The 19910-nt window shown below is 45.1% G+C and overlaps 1 protein-coding gene across 4 annotated transcripts in view; it reads right to left on the reverse strand.

Moving 5' to 3' along the window:
• The window catches only part of DOCK2 (dedicator of cytokinesis 2), a 1781615-nt gene that overhangs the window by 1401777 nt on the left and 359928 nt on the right, over positions 1-19910 (reverse strand). For all 4 annotated transcript variants that reach the window (XM_063928256.1, XM_063928254.1, XM_063928255.1 and 1 more), the window contains exon 14: positions 7019-7134. In XM_063928256.1, the coding sequence (XP_063784326.1) occupies positions 7019-7134 (116 nt within the window). The remainder of the gene's footprint in view (positions 1-7018; positions 7135-19910) is intronic.

A 19910-nucleotide genomic window follows, 5' to 3' on the forward strand; every position in this document is an offset into this window, starting at 1 on the left:
TCTAACAATGGCCTTATGTGCTTCCCAGACCAAGGGAGAACACATGTCTTCAATAGTGTTAAGAGAAAAATAGTCCGCTATGGCAGAATTAATCTTGTTCTGAAAATGTGGGATTTTGAGTAAAGTTTTATTTTAAACGCCATGGAGGGCGAGATATTGGCGTATCTAGAAAATCAAATTAAGCAGTGACAATTGAGTGATCTGACCATGGATTGGAAAGTATAGAGAAGCCTACGATGTGTTTAGCTGTTAGAGTGCAACACAGAAAAAGATCTATTTGGGAGTAAATCTGATGCGGAATTGAATTTTTTTTATAATCCCTGGTAGTGGGGTTGAGAGCTCTCCAGACATCAAAGAGACCAGATTCCTTAACATGTTTTCGTTTACAGAATGGGAGGAAGTGCTGATTTGCTTTTGGGAGGAAAAGGAGGACCTATCCAGTGGAATATCAAGAACGGCATTAAAATTTCCTCCCATCATTAGGATACCTTTTCTAACCTTGGTGAGTTCTGAAAAAAAGGCATGAAAAAAAGATGCCTGGCCAGAGTTAGGTGTGTATATATTAGCTATTGTACACTCCAAATACCCCAGTTTACCGGTTAGGATGATATAATGCCCATCAGAGTCCTTATGAACCGAGTCAAGGGTAAATTGGATTTTATTATTGATCATGGTTGCCACTCCTTTATGTTTAGTTTGGCTACAGGAGTAAAACACATTAGAGTATCACTTAGACTCTAGGGATGGGTGTGAGGAGGCTTTGAAATGTGTTTCTTGAATAAGAACAATCCCTGATCTAAGGCTTTGCAAGGAAACAGAGAAGAGCGTTTGTGAGGAGTTTTTAAACCTTTTACATTCATGGATGTCATAATCAGAGACATATTGTCTGGGGCTGAGAAAGAGGGAGAGAAAAAAAAAGGGGGGGGGGATGGTTCCCGGGAAAAAAAGGGAGAAGGGTGGTAGGAGTTCCTGACTCATCGGGGACTAAAAAGAGGATAAGGAGAGTTGAAAATTATGGGGGTGGGAAGGAAAGTCTGCGTGGAAATTCCTCAAACCAGGGGAGGAGTAAGCACACAGAATTCGGGACCAAAGTGGTCCAAATTGAGGTAGACCCGATTAACACGTGAGCCACTTCAAGGAGAAATGGGGAGAGGGTGTTATAGGAAAAACGCCTACGTTAATTAAATAGGAAAGACAAGAAAGCCGGAAGAAGCAGAGTGCAGCGATGAGGGTCCTGTACCTCTAGTGGTATGTGAACAAGTCAAATAATAGCATTGGCCCGATTTGGTAGATAGTACAAGAGACAAAGTTATCAAGAAAAATAAGAAAGTCGCATTGAAGCAAGAATAAAACATCAACAATGAATTACGTCACAAATATCAAATAACAACAATAAACCTTTAAAATGACATCTAAAGCAGAAGGATTCTTATTGCAAAAGTCCACGGGGTGCTCCGAAGAAGGCAAAATTAAATAACAAAAGGTTTATCAACCTTACCCAAGGCATCCATGAGGAGATACAAAAAGTCAAAACAGAAAAAAAAAATAGGCATGTTTTTTAGAATGATGACTGACGTAGACAAGAAATTGTGTCCAAAAATAATTAAATATGAGAGGCATAATAAATGACTTTCTGGGAACAATTGTAAAAAAAAACCACAATCCGTCGTATGCCCGAGTAGGCAAAACAGGTTAAGAAACAGTCGTGACATGTCTCGAGTGTACCAACATATTAGAACATGTAACTGAAACTAATACTTGCAAGTTACTGAAGATAGTCTCAAAAGGAGCGTTCAACCGAATCTGAACCATCAGAGTAACCGGTATTGTTATGGAATGGAGGAGGTCGCGGGTGAAGCACTAGAGTCCTCCAAGTGAGCCCAGAAGTCCTTGCCCTCCATAGGATCTCTGATGACAACTGTCTTTCCATTAAGATCAATTATCAGGTTGAAAGGGAAGCCCAATCGATAGTGGATCCCACGTGAACGGAGAGCACCTGTCAGATCCCTGAGTTCTCTTCTTCTAATGATAGTAGACGGAGCCAGATCTTGGTAAAACGGAAACTTTGTATTCTCAAATATCATGTGTAGTTTCCCCCTGGTTGTATTAAGGACCAGATCTTTGTCTTTAAAACTAAGGAAGCGCAAGATAACAATTCTTGGAGGATCACCATCACACGGTTTAGGTCGCAGAGCTCTATGGGCTCTTTCCAGTTGAAGCTGCCTAGTTCCGATGTTAGGAATGATATAGGAAAATAATTTGTGGAGGTATGCTTCGAGATCCGCTGGGGGGATGGATTCTGAGATGTTGCGAATCCACAAATTATTTCTCCTTTCACGATTTTCCAAATCCTCGATTTTGTACGTAAATCCGATAAATCTTGAATGATATGGTTGACATCTCTGACAATCTCGTTATGGAACTTTTGTAGGGTGTCTTGTCGTGACTCCAATTTTCGAAGTTCTAGAGGAAAGTGATGAAAGGTCAGATCTGATTGAAGTAACCTCCTTATCCAACTTGGACTCCATAGATTCCTTGAAATCCATTATGAGAGAACGTAAAGCCAAAATGTCTTCCTTAGTCGATGGGGTAGGCGAGGGGGTTTCGCCTGTGTCTAATTGGAAAAGGCGGAGTGAGGGAGGATCCGACAAGGAGGTGGATTTATCATTTTAATGGAAATGTTGCAAAATATCTTTTTCAGCCTTCTTTCTAGCGGTGGTGCTGGTTTTACTCATGATGGTCGGTAGTTAGCGTACTTGAGATGCAGAAGAACTGCAGGGAGGGATGAACTGGAATTCGCGGCTAGCGAAGACCATAGTGTAGAAACTACCAAACTGAGTTATGCAGATATATGAAACTTAAGGGACAGAAAAATACCACCAGCGGATACTACCATGAAGTAGTTAGTGATGCATGATGTCGCTGCATGCCATAAAAGCTAGGTGAGCCCTTGGTGTAGCGGTTGGGTATCTGAAGATCAGACAGTGAATGAAACTGAGGGGCCAGAGAGACTAGCCGTAGCAATGTGGCCCTTGATGATTTACAGAAACAGGGCGAGCCTGGCGGATTTTAATTGCCCCTGGCACGTGCAGGCAGTTACATCAGGACTGAGAGACAGAGCGATATTAATGTCCATCTAAGGCCGCACGACACAAATCTTCTGACAGCAGGACAATCTTCCACTGCCCGTCCAGTCGTCATCTAGGGCAGAGTAAGGTGGTAACAAGCCAGTAGCATTAATATGACACAGCAAGAAGATGGTGTTATCGGCTCTCAGAACCAACAGGAGCCCCCACCCCACAAGTCAGCGTTTGCACAGGAACCCACAGTACCTGACGGTAGGGCAGAGTCCAGCGTCACTGGGCAATCAGCATCCGACCTGAGTAAACTGCAGCTGCACAATGTCTCACAGTGTGCCGTTTCCAATATGGCTGCTGGCCCCCAGCAAAGCACTAACTCCACTGGCTGCCTCCCAAGACTCAGAGAGCAAGGTGCGGGCAAAATTACCGCCCCGCCTAACTTTCAGGCAGCACCACAGTGGATAAGGAGATGCTGCAGCACCGGGTAACCGCTGTGGATATGTTTGGAGCACTGCCGCCAGGTAAGGAGCGCTCTGTGTGGTCTCTGCTGCCGCAGCTCCGGGCTCCAACATAGGGGCAGCGGCAGGAATCAGCCTGTGGGCGGAGAGGGGATGAGAGGCAGGGCAGCAGCCAGAGGATGATCCCGGGCCCCAGGTTCGGTGAGACGTCCGTGGCGCGCTCCCTGGATGTCAGGGACAGCAGTTGGCAGAAGGGCAGGTCCCGCCTTGAGCAGGGAGAAGAGGCCACAACCTGCAGGGACAGCTAAGAATGTTCCCCGGCTCCGCAGAACATGCCTCTCAACATGGGGTGGCTGAGCAGAGGTGAGAGTGGTCCAGAGACACCAGTAGTAGGGCCAGCGGGTGTTAAAACAGCCCTGGTGAGATGGATCTCTGTAAATGCTCGTCGCCCATCTTGATGGGTAGGCCACACCTCTCCGACTGAAATTTTTAAAGAATGGAATAAACATTTAATTTTATATGAATTAAGAAAGCCTGGTGTGTGCCCTCCCTAACCATGCTGTATATATATATTTATCTATACACATATAAATATGAGTATATCTATCCTTCCTTCCGCACACACTGCACAGTCTGTCTCTCCTCAATGACTCTATACAACATTCCCAGCTCCCCCACCCCATCCCAAATCTCTGTAACCCCTCACCAATTCACTTTTACCCCAGGGACTCACCTGCGCTGCACTCCCCAGTATCCAGACCTGAACACCACTCAGCAGGTACCATGCGGTCCTCACACCCCACCAGAATAAGCAAGCGCAGGGCATGGGAATCCTGGCCAGCGGAGCTGCTGCCATATCCCTTAACTGCCTGCCCTATTTGTACAAGACGGCTCACATCCCTGCCAGGCACTAAGTGGCATGTCCTTGGGGCCCCTCTGATCCTTGGAGCCCAGTATAGGTGTCCCCTTTGAACCCCCCTGTCACCGGCCCTGCCGAAGGTGCATCTTTGTGGCAGATTAGAGAAGCAGCCACTGTGCGCCCCTGTAGAAATTTAATCGGCTGCGTTACCATATTTACCATATTTTTTCATTGCTGTTGCATACAAAGACAAAGTCTCAGCAGAATTTACGTACTCCTCTGAATCAGGCCCTCAGTCTTTATATAAAAGATAAACAACAATGAGAAGGAAAAGAGTTGACATGTAACACCAATACTGTATATAAAGGAATAATAAACCTGAATCATTCCTCACTTGACCTGAAGACCCCCTATCTTGGGTGTTTATGATGATGGTCATGGAACTATTAGGAGACTTTACATGCTCTATGGATAGGATAGGCCATGGTCATTATAATCAAGACAGACACTCCCCTTATAGAAAGTATATTCTGCAACATAGGATGAAGGTGATGATTCACTGCCATTTAGAAATTACTAGCACAGAGTTAGCCATCTGAGGTGTCTCTGACTTCACAAAAGCCATGCCAAGACAATGCACCCCATTACATTGCAGAACCATTACAGCCTTTTAAGTACTCAGTGATGTAGAGTTAATTAGGTTGGTGCTACGCTTGCACTCATGGGGGGTAATTCCAAGTTGATCGCAGCAGGATTTTTGATAGCAATTGGGCAAAACCATGTGCACTGCAGGGGAGGCAGATATAACATGTGCAGAGAGAGTTAGATTTGGGTGGGTTATTTTATTTCTGTGCAGGGTAAATACTGGCTGCTTTATTTTTACACTGCAAATTAGATTGCAGATTGAACACACCACACCCAAATGTAACTCTCTCTGCACATGTTATATCTGCCTCCCCTGCAGTGCACATGGTTTTGCCCAATTGCTTTCAAAAATCCTGCTGCGATCAACTTGGAATTACCCCCCTGGTTTGTTGAGAACATGATGAAATATGATTCATCTGATCATATCAGCTTTCTCCACTGACTGGTGGTCCAGTACCTAGTAGTATACTACTGACCTTACAAGTGTACTGCAAATTGGCCACAGAGTTCTATTCTGCAGTGCGGTGGATTAGTCTAAAGCTGGGTACACACAGTGCGATTTTTTAAACTATATTGCACACTATCTGGCTAGAGTGCGATATAGTGCACTACATCACACCACGTGTAAGCACTATATTGCATGCGATACAGTGCGGTGTGCACTCCAGTGGGTAGTATCCGATGTTCTATGTTGGATGAACATGTCCCTCACTTGTACCTAGATGGTACACTATCTAGTGCATATTGTACCGTGTGTATGTTAATGTATGATATTGTATCCAATAAAGTGTGTATGCACTATTTTGTTTGTTCAGGAGCTCTGGAAATTTCAAGGGAAATAGTGTAGGATATCTTAACATAGCCAAAATCTTACCTTGTGTACCCAGCTTAACACTCTACTGATGATGTTTCTCTCATGCAGTTCCTTCTTGACATCACCTTAGACACTATGGGGGTATTCAATTAGTGCCGAATTTTCCAACATTCGGAAAAACGGCGAATTGCTCACCGATCCACGTGTTTTTTGTCGAAAATGTGGATGTTTTCAAGTAGTTTCCGCGGATGCAGATTTGACTTGTTAACAAGTCAAATCTTCATGTTGGAAAAAGTGTCCAAAAACGGCTGGGATTAAATAGCTACATATGTCCGGATTTCTTGGCTAATTGAATAAACCCTATTGGGTAAATTTATTAAGATGGGAGTTCTATTTAAGATGGAATCTTGCCCATAGCAACCAATCAGATTCCAGGTATTATCTTCTAGATGGTGCTAGATAAATAAGAAGTAGAATCTAACTGGTTGCTATGGGCAACACCCCACCTTAAATAGAACTCCCACCTTGGTAAATTTATCCCAATATAATATGTCGCGAAAAAGTACCTGGTTGATCTGTAGCACCAACAACCAGACCAGTATCCTATCACAGTCTGAGATCTGTTACTGCAGACATGTTAGCAATTATTATACTGCAGGTATCAGGGCAGCACAACACTTTTGCCATGACCATGGTGTATTATGGGGGGTAATTCCAAGTTGATCGCAGCAGGATTTTTGATAGCAATTGGGCAAAACCATGTGTACTGCAGGGGAGGCAGATATAACATGTGCAGAAAGAGTTAGATTTGGGTGGGTTATATTGTTTCTGTGCAGGGTACATACTGGCTGCTTTATTTTTACACTGCAAATTAGATTGCAGATTGAACACACCACACCCAAATCTAACTCTCTCTGCACATGTTACATCTGCCCCCCCTGCAGTGCACATGGTTTTGCCCAATTGCTAACAAAAATCCTGCTGCGATCAACTTGGAATTACCCCCTATATACATAATTAGAGCATGGGACACATCGGTGAGTCACCTGCTTTCAGTATGTTTGGTTGATTATGTGCTTATGTGTGTACTTTCTGTACTTTTCAGATTCAGCTGAAACGTATAAGTAAAAAAAGGAACTATTTGCAAAAATAATATACTTACAGGCATAACTTTCCCTTCTTCATCACAGACGCACATGATCACCTCCACATTTCTCTGTGCGACTCTATCAAAATCTCCACTCAGCAATTTAATGTAAATATCATTCCTAACATCCCCTGCATAAAAAGACAAAGCAATAAACGCAAGAAGAATAAAAGGCGCAGTTGTTTATAGTTACATTTACAAGTTCTTACCCTGCCTGCTCTACAGTATGATAGAGGAGAGCAAAAGTGAACGTAAATAATAATAATCCTCACTGGGAGCGACATCGGTAATGTACCTTGACGCACATGCAGTGCGTCTGTTTACCGATAATCTCTTAACTCTGTAAATATCAGCATTGCGTACATTGGTTATTAAAAGAATTCCGAGAAAAACCTGCAATGTTATAGATTATGGATAAGAAAAACATAACTAATTCATTATTCAAACATCTATTTGTTGATCATAGCTGTACTTTTAATTACTCGTCACAGTACATGTCCAACTTCATATAATGAGAGAAAAAAAGTGTAGAAAAAAATAGGATTTTGGTTACCTACCGGTAAATCCTTTTCTCGTAGTCCGTAGAGGATGCTGGGGTCCACATTAGTACCATGGGGGTATAGACGGGTCCACCAGAAGCCATTGGCACTTTAAGAGTTTGAGAGTGTGGGCTGGCTCCTCCCTCTATGCCCCTCCTACCAGACTCAGTCTAGAAACTGTGCCCGAGGAGACGGACATCTTCGAGAGAAGGATTTTACACAGTTAGTGGCGAGATTCACACCAGCTCATACAAACAAGGCACATCAAGCTAACTAGCTTGAAGTTCAGCAACCGCTGAAACATTACTTACCAAGTAACAATGCAGTACTCAACTAAAACGAATGGACAACAGACTATGGTTTCGTTTATATGCATGTAGTTACCGTACAGGGGCAGCAGATGGCGCTGTATACTTACAGAGATGTAGTGTTTGTCTGTTGCATATGTTATGTACTTGTTTGTTTTACCTCACATGTGTCTTTCTAGAAGAGTCTCTGAGGGAGAAGGAGATAAGCTGATGATACTGAAACCTGTTGTATTGATCCTGCTATTTCAGTACTATATAAACAAGATATACATCTCAAGTCTCGTTCTGTCTGTATACAAGGTAACTCCTGAGGTAATACTTTATCTAAGGCTCCCCACTGCACACCTATGGTATCGATCCATCGCACTATACCAACAGGTTATGGGCCCAGACTGGAGTCTGTACAAGATAAAGTTTTCAGGAGTGCATCCCAAGCAGCATCCAGATCACGAGTCGCACTGCAAGTCCCAGCAGGCGCAGACAGCAGACTGTGTAACGCACAAGAAACAACCCAGGAGAACCTTGGAAAGAAAACTGTGAGTAAAACAAGTTTAATACCACAGAAGAATAGAGAGATCTATACAAGGAAGGGTTATGGCAAATTACACAGATCTCAGACTAGCTGCAAGCAAGCTTTCTAATGAGAACTATCAAACATGGAAGTTTAAAGTAGAAATGCTATTAACCAGAGATGATTTATGGGATGTTATAAATGCAGACAGACCTGAAGGAGAGGATCAGCAGTGGATTAAGAAGGACAGACAGGCAAGAGCCACTATAAGTTTACTAGTGGAAGATGAACAGCTTATACACATAAGACAAGAGAGTACAGCTAAAGGCATGTGGTGTGCTTTGCAGAGAGTGCATGAAGGAGCAAGTTTGAACAGCAAACTATTCCTATTAAGAAAATTATATCAAATGAGATTTAATAAAGGCAAGACAATGCAAGAACACATCAGTGCACTACTAGAGATAACCATACAGCTCAGGTCAATGGGAGAAGAAATCAAAAGCAACCACATAGTAGCCATCCTCCTCTGCAGTTTACCAGATACATACAGTGCACTAATAAACGCACTAGAAATGAGACCTGAAGCAGAAATCACACCAGACTTTGTGAAGAACAGGCTCATAGAGGAGTATCAACGCAGAAAGGAGCTTACAGAATGCAATACTGAAAGTGACACAGAGAAAGCACTTAAAATGGCGGACACTAAGCCACACACCAGGGAAACAAGAGCATGCTTCAGATGCAAGAAAGTGGGTCACCTGAAAAGAGATTGCACCATATGGAAGACAGAGCAGCACAAACCACCAGAAAGATTACACAAACAAAGAGCCAAAGCCACACTTACAGATACAGGAGCACACAAGTGGAATGGAACATTTAAAGCGACAGTAAACCAATTATCAGAAAAGTGGTATGTAGACTCAGGAGCGACTAGTCACATGACAAATAACAAGGACTTCTTAACTGAACTTGATTTGAACCATAAAGAAACAATCTACCTAGCAGATGGAACAAATATCATTGCAGAAGGGAAAGGGAATGGTCAATTCCTATGCTCCAAGGGTAATGACAGCTATGCAGAAATACCCGTAACAGATGTGCTATATGTTCCCAAGCTTGAGGGAGCACTGCTATCAGTAAAGAATCTAGTAGAAAAAGGACTTACTGTAAAGTTTCAGAATAATAAGTGTTTTATCCAAAACGGAAGAGAAACACTAGCTACAGCCAGAATAAAAGAACATTTATACTGTCTGGATATCGCAGCACAGCAGGCAAAGCTGAGTACACAGAAACACGCTGACTGTATTCATAAGTGGCATAGAAGATTAGGACACAGACACCCAGATTGCATAAAGGAAATGCAGAAGAGAGACCTAGCCAGGGATCTCAAAGTGTCAGACTGTTCAGAAATGATGAAGTGTCAATGCTGCATAAAAGCGAAAGCGACAAGGACAACAATTCCTAAGAAAAGTGAAAACAGAGCTTCCAGACCACTAGACCTGGTACATAGTGATGTATGCGGACCTATGAAAACGCGAACCGTAGGAGACAAAAGGTATATGCTGACATTCATTGACGACTACTCCAGGTTCACAGTCACTTATCTAATAAAAAGTAAAGATGAAGTCTTAGAAAAGCTGCAAGACTATGTGAACATGACCAGAAACAGGTTCAAGAGGAATATGCTAACTCTTCGCAGCGACAATGGAGGCGAGTTCACAGGACAGAAAATAGAACGGTACTTAAGAGGACTCGGTATTGAGCATCAGAAGACAGTACCATATACACCAGAGCAAAATGGCGTATCTGAGAGGAAAAACAGATCACTAACAGAAATGATAAGGTGCATGCTTACAGATTCAGGACTACCTGATAAATATTGGGGTGAAGCAGCAGCAACAGCCACCTATCTTCAAAACAGACTACTTTCCAAAGCAGTAAGGAAGACACCATATGAGCTGTGGCACGGTAAGAAACCCAGCTTAAAGCACATTAGAGTTTTTGGATGCAGAGCCTTTGTTTACATTCCTGCTGAAAAACGAAGCAAGTTGCAGAACCGAGCAGAAGAGGGAGTTCTAGTCGGCTATAGTGAACACTCAAAAGGCTACAGAATCTTAAATCCAAGAACTGGAAAAGTAGTTATAAGCAACAGTGTGACATTCATAGAAGAAACACGAGATGATGTCATAACTCCAGTAGACTCTACTGAAGAAGAAGAAAACACCGAATTCAAAGAAACAGATGAAGTAGAGATCATTCAAGAAGTTGAAGTACAACACAAGACAAATACCAGCGACACTCATGAGAGTGCATCCGAGGGTGTGAGACGCTCTTCAAGAGAAAATAAGGGAAAAGCACCTACACGTTTATCTTATAAAGCAAAAGCCATTAACATACAAGAACCGGCATCATGGGAAGAAATTGCTAATTTTTCTGAAAGAGAAGCACAGAAATGGCTAGGAGCCGCAAAAGAAGAAATGGAATCAATGGAAGACAATCAGACATGGACATTGACCAGACTACCATTAGACAAAAAGGCCATAGGATGTAAATGGACTTTTAAGGTCAAGTATGATTCTGAAGGAAAAATAGAAAGATACAAGGCAAGACTTGTTGCTAAAGGATATTCACAGAAATTTGGAGAAGATTATGATGAAACGTTTGCTCCAGTTGTGAAGCACACTACCATTAGAACCTTACTCCTAACAGCAGCCATAAAGGGTATGAAAGTGAAACATTTCGATGTAAAGACGGCTTTCCTACATGGCGAACTAAAGGAAGATATATACATGGAACAACCACCAGGCTTCGTGAATTCTCAGAACCCAGATCACGTATGTAAACTGAACAAGAGTATATATGGTCTTAAACAAGCAGCAAGAGCATGGAATACAAAGATAAATGGAGTTCTGACAGAAAAGGGATTCATCAGAAGCAAAGCAGACCCATGTCTCTATACGAAGTTGATAGAGGAAAGATGGTTCTATGTATTAATTTACGTGGACGATTTGCTAGTTTGTTTCGAACAAGAAGGGGACGAAGTTGAATTGTTACAAGAACTAAACCGTCAGTTTGAAACAAAAGACCTCGGCCACATAACGCATTACTTGGGAATGCAAATCTCAAGAGAAGGTGATGGAACATTCACACTAAGTCAGAAATACAAAATTCAGGAAACCATTGAGGAATTTGGTATGCAAGATGCAAAGACAGCAAGCACTCCTATGGAGACAAGTTATGAAAAGGAACCAAATGATCAGAGCAACCTGTTAGAGGACAACCATCTATACAGAAAAGCTATAGGAAAATTGCTATACATTGCAACCGTCACCAGACCAGATATCTCCACAGCAGTCGGGATTTTAAGCAGAAAAGTCTCTAAACCAACAAAGATGGATTGGAACGCAGTTAAGAGAGTAATTCGTTACTTAAAAGGAACGATTAACAAGAAGCTTAAGCTCTCAGCAAACACAAGTCACAAGTTAACAGGATATGTTGACGCAGATTGGGCTGGAGACACAAGTGACAGAAAATCCACAAGTGGATATCTATTCTCTATTGGAGAAGGATTAATCAGCTGGACAAGCAAGAAGCAGTCTACCGTAGCACTATCTTCTACAGAAGCTGAATATATTGCAGCAGCTCACGCCAGTCAAGAAGTGGTATGGTTAATGCAACTACTATCAGACCTAGGAATGCCTCAAGAAGAACCTATTAAGATATATGAGGATAATCAAGGATGCATTGCATTAGCGCAAACAGAAAGAGTGAACCCAAGAACCAAGCACATTGATGTCAAGCATCACTTCCTGAGGGATCTACAGGAACAAGGTCTTATAGAGTTGAACTATTGCCCAACAGAAGATATGACAGCTGATATCATGACTAAGCCTCTTACCAGAGAGAGACATTGGAGACTTACGTCAAAGATGGGTCTAACTGAAGAAACCCAGTCTGTTGAGAAGGGGTGTTGAAATATGGACAACAGACTATGGTTTCGTTTATATGCATGTAGTTACCGTACAGGGGCAGCAGATGGCGCTGTATACTTACAGAGATGTAGTGTTTGTCTGTTGCATATGTTATGTACTTGTTTGTTTTACCTCACATGTGTCTTTCTAGAAGAGTCTCTGAGGGAGAAGGAGATAAGCTGATGATACTGAAACCTGTTGTATTGATCCTGCTATTTCAGTACTATATAAACAAGATATACATCTCAAGTCTCGTTCTGTCTGTATACAAGGTAACTCCTGAGGTAATACTTTATCTAAGGCTCCCCACTGCACACCTATGGTATCGATCCATCGCACTATACCAACAATAATGATAGCAGGAAAGCGAAGTGCTGGGCGGGCGCTCAGCATCCTCTACGGACTACGAGAAAAGGATTTACCGGTAGGTAACCAAAATCCTATTTTCTCTTACGTCCTAGAGGATGCTGTGGTCCACATTAGTACCATGGGGATGTACCAAAGCTCCCAGAACAGGAGGGAGAGCGCGGAGGCTCCTGCAGAACAGATTGACCAAACTTAAGGTCTCAGAGGCCAAAGTATCGAACTTGTAGAACTTAGCAAACGTGTTCGACCCTGACCAAGTTGCTGCTCGGCAAAGTTGTAATGCAGAGAAACCCCGGGCAGCCGCCCAGGAAGACCCCACCTTACGAGTAGAGTGCGCCTTAACAGACGCAGGACATGGCAATCCTGCCGTCAGGGCCGGCAAGAGAAATCTTGGGGCCCGGTACACCAATTTCTCCAGGGCCCCCCACCCTGCTTTGAGTCCTCCCCCCCTTATAAAGCACAAAGTCGCTGTAAAAAAATTATATATGTGTATATATATATATATATATATATAAAATATACAGTATATATATATTATAACTTATACATATATATACACACACATATATATATATGGTCCTTGTATGGGCGGCATACAAGGACCATATACACAGATGCAGATCTGAGGGGAGGGCACCGGAGCAAGGTGAACGGAAGTCCGGAGTGCCAGGGACATTTTTTGTATATATATATATATATATATATATACACATAGAACTCACCATACACACATTTATATAGAATAATATGGCAGTACCTTGACATAGTATACAGTATGACGGGCTGTGAGGGTGCCATCCAGGCACGTAGGGAGCAGGGTTGGACAGAGGTAGTGCTGCGGGCAGCTGCTATAAGGAGCCCTGACTCACACAGTCAGTGTAGCCTGTGTTTGCTGCTCTGCTGCCCGGCTCTTCAGCGGCAGCAGATCGTCAGACAGGGACGGGGCGGCAGAGAGGCATGCCGCAAGCATAATGAAGGCAACAAAGCGAAGACCAACCAGACCAAGCAAGTGATGGGGCCAGGGCCGGTGCTAGGGTGTTCGGCGCCCCCCTGCAAACTATAAATTTGCGCCCTCCCATATTCCTTTGGCGCGCACCGGGAAAAGGGGTGTGGTCTCACAAGTAAGGGGCATAGCCACAAAATAGTACCCCCATTCAAAATTACGCCACAATGTAGCACAATCTTATTCATCTTATACGTAATGCCCCACAAGTAGTAGTAGCGTCCTTATATGTAATGCACCCCAGTAGTAGTAGCATCCCTATGCATAATGCCCCCCCCCCAGTAGTAGTAGCATCCTTATACATAGTGCACCCCCAGTAGTAGGAGCGTCCTTATACGTAAGGTCCCCCAAGTAGTAGTAGTATTGTTATATGTAATGCCCCCCAAGTAATAGTAGCATCCTATACATAATGCCCCCCCCCAAGTAGTAGTATCGTCCTCATACGTAATGACCCCCCTAGTAGTAGCAGCGTTGTTACACGTAATGGCCCCCCCATTAGTAGCGTTGTTACACGTAATGGCCCCCCCATTAGTAGCGACGTTACACGTAATGCCCCCCCTGTAGTAGTAGCGTCCTTAAAGCACACATAAACGCACACAGACATACCACACACACACACACAGACACAATACACACACACTTCCCTCTCACCCTTCACTTACCTAAGCCAGTCTCCCTCTGAGTCTGTACACTATAGCAGCCTGGTCTGTGTAGCTCCGCCCCCTTCGGTCCCGTTTAGCCCCGCCCCTTCCGTCCCATGTAGCTTCGCCCCCTTTTGTCCCATACACAGCGCTGTCCTGTCACACAGGTGAGGGGAGGGGAGGAGAGCGGAGGGAGGAGGATTTTAATGCTACAAGCGCCGCTGCCAGTGCCTGTCATACAGGCACAGCAGCAGCAGCAGCAGTGGGGACAGGACGGCGCAGCAGGGAAGGAATGCAGAGCAGGGGGAGCGCCTCTCCGTCCCAGCGCCTCCCTGCACTGCATCCCTTCGCTGAGCAGGTAGCGCCGGGCCTGGATGGGGCCCCCCTGAAGCTCGGGGTCCGGGAGGGTTGTCCCCTTTGACCCCCCCTGTCGCCGGGCCTGCCTGCCGTAGAATACGCATGCTGGATAGTGAACCTGATCCAGCAAGAGATCGTCTGCTTAGAAGCAGGACACCCCAATTTCTTGGGATCATACAGGACAAACAGAGAAAACAAAGGTATAGAACCTGTAAAGGGTGTGCACTATAGCAGCTTGATAAAGCAGAGGACACACAGAGGTAACTCTCCAGAATACATCCACCCAAAAAAGGGTAAGACAATTGCAAAATAGATAAAGTGCCAATATATACAACCAAGCGCATTAATGGGAAAATAGCATTCCGGACCCACTATCACGTGTGGTCCTGTCCCAAAGGGTTTCCAATGTAGTGTTAACCGGCAAGGGAAAGATAAATAAAGTGCATATAGTGAAGCACAATTTATACTGGTTATGGAACAAGAATAAAGTGCCTATGGTACAGCACAATAAAAACAGTTTTAAAGGTACAACATAAAACAAATGTAGCAGCATCAACAATATAGCAGCCAATGATATCCACACAGGGAGTCCAATAAAGTGCAATTACCAGCAGCAGGTGGGAATGAAAGCATGTAAAGTTTGTAGGTCCACGACAACCACAGCAAACCCCTCACTGCTTTTCCTGGTCTTCCGTACTGGATCTCCCGGTTCAGTCACAGTTTGGATTAAGCCAACGCGTTTCTACCCTTATTCATCGGGACTTTTTTAGGGCTTCCAGCGGTATGAAGAGCTTGCAGGAAGAGGAGAAAACGTCATAGTTGAAACTCCACCGTAGGAAACTTCTTGGACTCACACCAAGATACATCTTTTTTTCAAATACAATGGTAATGTTTAGACGTTACTCCTTTCCTAGCCTGTATCGGGGTAGGAATACACTTGTTCGGAATGCCCTTTCCGAGCTAGTATCTGGCGTTCAACCTCCATGTCGTCAAACGCAGCCACTGTAAGTCTGGATAGGCGAATGGCCCCTGCTGCAGCAGGTCCTCCCGAAGAGGAAGAGGCTTCGGCTCTTCTAGCAGTAGATCCAGAAGATCCGCGTACAAAGACCTTCTTGGCCAGTCTGGAGCAATGAGGATCGCTTGACCCCTTGTTCTCCTTATGAGCTTTAGCACTCTTGGAATGAGTGGGAGTGGTGGAAACACGTACACCTACTGGAAAACCCACGGAGTCACTAGGGCATCCACCACCACTGCTTGCGCGTCCCTCGACCTGGAACAATATCGACCAAACTTCTTGTTGAGATGAGAGGCCATCATGTCTATTTGAGGTACACCCAAAAGATCTGTTACCTCCTTGAACACCTTCGGATGGAGACCCCACTCTCCTGGATGGAGATCGTGTCTGCTGAGGAAGTCCGCTTCCCAGTTGTCTAGCCCCGGAATGAAGATTGCTGACAGCGCCAACGCGTGTTTTTCTGCCCAGAGGATGATTCTTGTTACCTCTGACATGGCAGCTCTGCTCTTCGTTCCGCCCTGTCGTTAGATGTAAGCCACTGTCGTTACATTGTCCGACTGCACTTGAATGGCCCGATTTCTCAGAAGGTGGGCCGCTTGGAGAAGACCGTTGTAAATGGCTCTTAGTTCTAGAATGTTTATCGGCAGGCCAGCTTCCAGACTTGAACACCATACTTGGAAGGTCTCCCCTTGAGTGACTGCGCCCCAGCCCGGGAGACTTGCATCCGTGGTTAGAAGGATCCAGTCCTGAATCCCAAACCTGCGGCCCTCCAGAAGGTGAGGTAGTTGCAACCACCAGAGGAGTGAAATCCTGGCCTTTGGTGACAGACATATTCTCTATGTAGATGGGATCCCGACCACTTGTCCAGGAGATCCAGTTGGAAGGACCAAGCATAAAACCTCCCATACTGTAGAGCCTCGTAAGAGGCCACCATCTTTCCCAGAAGGCGAATGCACTGATGAACCAACACACGGGCTGGCTTCAGGACATCCCGGACCATTGTTTGTATCACCAACGCTTTTTCCTCTGGAAGAAACACCCTCTGCACTTCCGTGTCGAGGATCATTCCCAGAAAGGACAACCTCCTGGTTGGTTCCAAATATGATTTTGGAAGATTCAGGATCCAACCGTGTTCCCTGAGCAGGTGGGTCATGAGAAGAATGAACTGTAACAGCTTCTCCTTGGACGATGCCTTTATCAGCAGATCGTTCAAATACGGAATTTTGTTCACCCCCTGTCTGCGGAGGAGAATCATAATTTCTGCCATCACCTTGGTGAATACTCTCGGTGCTATGGAGAGGCCAAATGGCAGAGCCTGGAACTGATAGTGACAGTCCAACAGTGCGAATCGGAGATAAACTTGATGCGGTGGCCAAATCGGAATGTGAAGGTGCGCATCCTTCATATCCAGGGATACCAGGAATTCCCCCTCTTCCACCCTTAGAGACTCCATTTGAACTTGAACACCTTCAGAAAGGGATTTAGCGATTTTAGGTTCAGAATGGGCCTGACCGAACCATCTAGTTTCGGTACCTTGAAAAGGTTTGAATAGTAACCCTTGTTTTGCATATGAGGAGGAACCGGTACCATAACCTGTGTCTCCAACAACTTCTGGACGGCAGCCTGCAGGACAGTACTGTCTGCCAGCTAAGCTGGCAAGCCTGATTTGAAGAATCGGTGAGGAAGGAGATCTTGAAATTCCAGCCTGTACCCCTGGGACACAATATCTTGGACCCAGGGATCCAGGACGGACGACACCCAGACGTGATTGAAATACCAGAGTCTTGCTCCCACCGGCCCCACCTCCGGGGAGTGCAGTCCACCGTCATGTGGAGGACTTTTCTGTACCTGAAGTAGGTTTCTGTTACTGGGAACCTGTAGCAGCAGGTTTCCTGGACTTGGGCCGACCTACCCGAAAGAAGGTGTTGGACGGCTTGGCCTTTCTGGTCTTGGCAGGCCGAAAGGGCTGTGATGCAGTTGAAGAAAAGGGTTTCTTCGGAGCAGGTGTAGCTGAGGGAAGAAAAGGTGACTTACTCGCCGTAGCCGTGGAGATCCACGCATCTAACGCTTCCCCAAAGAGAGCCTGACCTGTGTAGGGTAGGGTCTCCACACTTCTCCTGGATTCCACGTCAGCAGACCACTGGAGCAATCGCAGTCCTTGACGAGCTGAGACAGACATGGAAGAAATTCCCGCATCCATGGAGCCCAGGTCTTTCATGGATTCTACCAGAAATCCTGCCGAATCCTGTATGTTACGTAAAAACAATTCAACATCACATTTCTCCATAGTATCCAAGTCCTCAAGTAACGTGTCTGAGCACTTTACTATAGCTTTGGCAATCAAAGCACTGGCAATAGTGGGACGTAGTATTGCCCCAGAAGCCGTGTACATGGCTTTGAGCGTATTATCAATTTTACAATCAGCTGGCTCTTTCAAGGTGGTAGATCTTGGAACAGGTAAAACCACCTTTTTTGAGAGTCTGGATACTGACGTGTCAACAATGGGCGAGTTTTCAAAAAAAATTCTATCCTCTACCGGGAAAGGAAATGCCACCATAACCCTTTTAGGGATCTGGAATTTTTTCCCAAGCTTTTTCAAAAATAGCATTTAATTCTTTTGACGCAGGGAAGGTTAGCGAGGCTTTCTTATTCTCACTGAAGTAAGCCTCCTCAACCTGCTCAGGTGTTGTATCAGCAATATTCAACACATCTCTAATAGCCTCTGCCTTGAGTCCTGTTTGGAGGAAGAGCGCTATATAAATAAAATTATTATTATTATTATTATTATTATTATTATCATCATCAACTGCACCCCTTTAGCAAGAGATGCTGCCCTCAGCAACACATCCCCATCGCCGTCTGCAGTGTTAGAATCGGTATCCGTGTCATCCTGCATGATCTGTGCAAGAGCACGTTTTTGGGAATATACAGCGGGGAGCTCTGAGGTACTAGAATTGGGCCAGACTGCTATAGAGTTCTGTAAAGCCTGAGTTGCAGATTCATTTTGTGCAACCCTATTTGAAATCTCAGAAATCATAGATTTGATAGAGGATAACCACTCAGGTTCCCTTGCTGGTATCTGTACTAAACCAGTGCAATCCTGATTAATTGGAATGGGATCATCCTGAGAGGACATATCCTCTGCAGCATATGACACAGAGTACCTAGACACTCTACACACACACAGGGGAGGGCAGACAGAGTTTCACCCCCAAGAATGGCAAGAGAGACACAGAGATTGGAGCCAACCCACACACAGCGCCCTTTAGGTAAAAGGTGATCCCCTACCAGTGCTGACTGTGCACCTTAATAGCTTACACAGTCTGTATTTAGTCCCCCCCCCCCCCTTCTACAACCCCCTGGTAACGTGAGAGATAGCTGGAGTTGCTGTGGAGGGACTTGCTCTTCCTGGACAGCGCTGTGCAGGCAGGAAAATGGCGCTGAACGCTGCTGGGTCCGCTCTGACGAGAAGCTCCGCCCCCAAAATGGCGCTGTCTTCCCGCTCTTCACAATGATTATACTGGCCTGAGGATAATGCTGGCTGAGATCCACGGACCCCGACAGGCTTTCTGACCAGTGCAGGGTTTAGACGCCTGCTCAGGGCGCCTCCTCACAGCGCGGCACAGTGTGCCTCTGAGCTCCAGAGGACGGTTAATACCGCGCTCCCTACCCTGTTGCCGCCATCTTCAAACCGGCCCCTCGCTTGCAAGAGGGGTCGGTGACTCACTTGCCACCGATCTTCTGGCTCTGTAAAGGGGGGTGGCAGCATGCTGCTGGGGTGAGCGATCCCCTGTGATGGGGAACGATCTATTCCCTCAGGAGCTCAGTGTCCAGTCAGCGGAGATAGTGGCTCAGACCCCGCAGGGCAGACACTGCTCACCCCTTTGTCCCACGAAGCAGGGAGGCGGTTGCCAGCAGCCTCCCTATAAAATAATAAACTGTAAAAAAACTTTTTTTCTAAAGAAGCTCTGTAGAGCTCCCCTAGCTGTGACCGGCTGCTCCGGGCACATTTTCTAAACTGAGTCTGGTAGGAGGAGCATAGAGGGAGGAGCCAACCCACACTCTCAAACTCTTAAAGTGCCATTGGTTCCTGGAGGACCCGTCTATACCCCCATGGTACTAATGTGGACCCCAGCATCCTCTAGGACGTAAGAGAAAATTCTAAATCGTACAAAAACATTGCTTTTTCATCTCTT

Source organism: Pseudophryne corroboree, chromosome 6 (genome assembly GCF_028390025.1).
Source record: "Pseudophryne corroboree isolate aPseCor3 chromosome 6, aPseCor3.hap2, whole genome shotgun sequence".
Classification (NCBI taxonomy): domain Eukaryota; kingdom Metazoa; phylum Chordata; class Amphibia; order Anura; family Myobatrachidae; genus Pseudophryne; species Pseudophryne corroboree.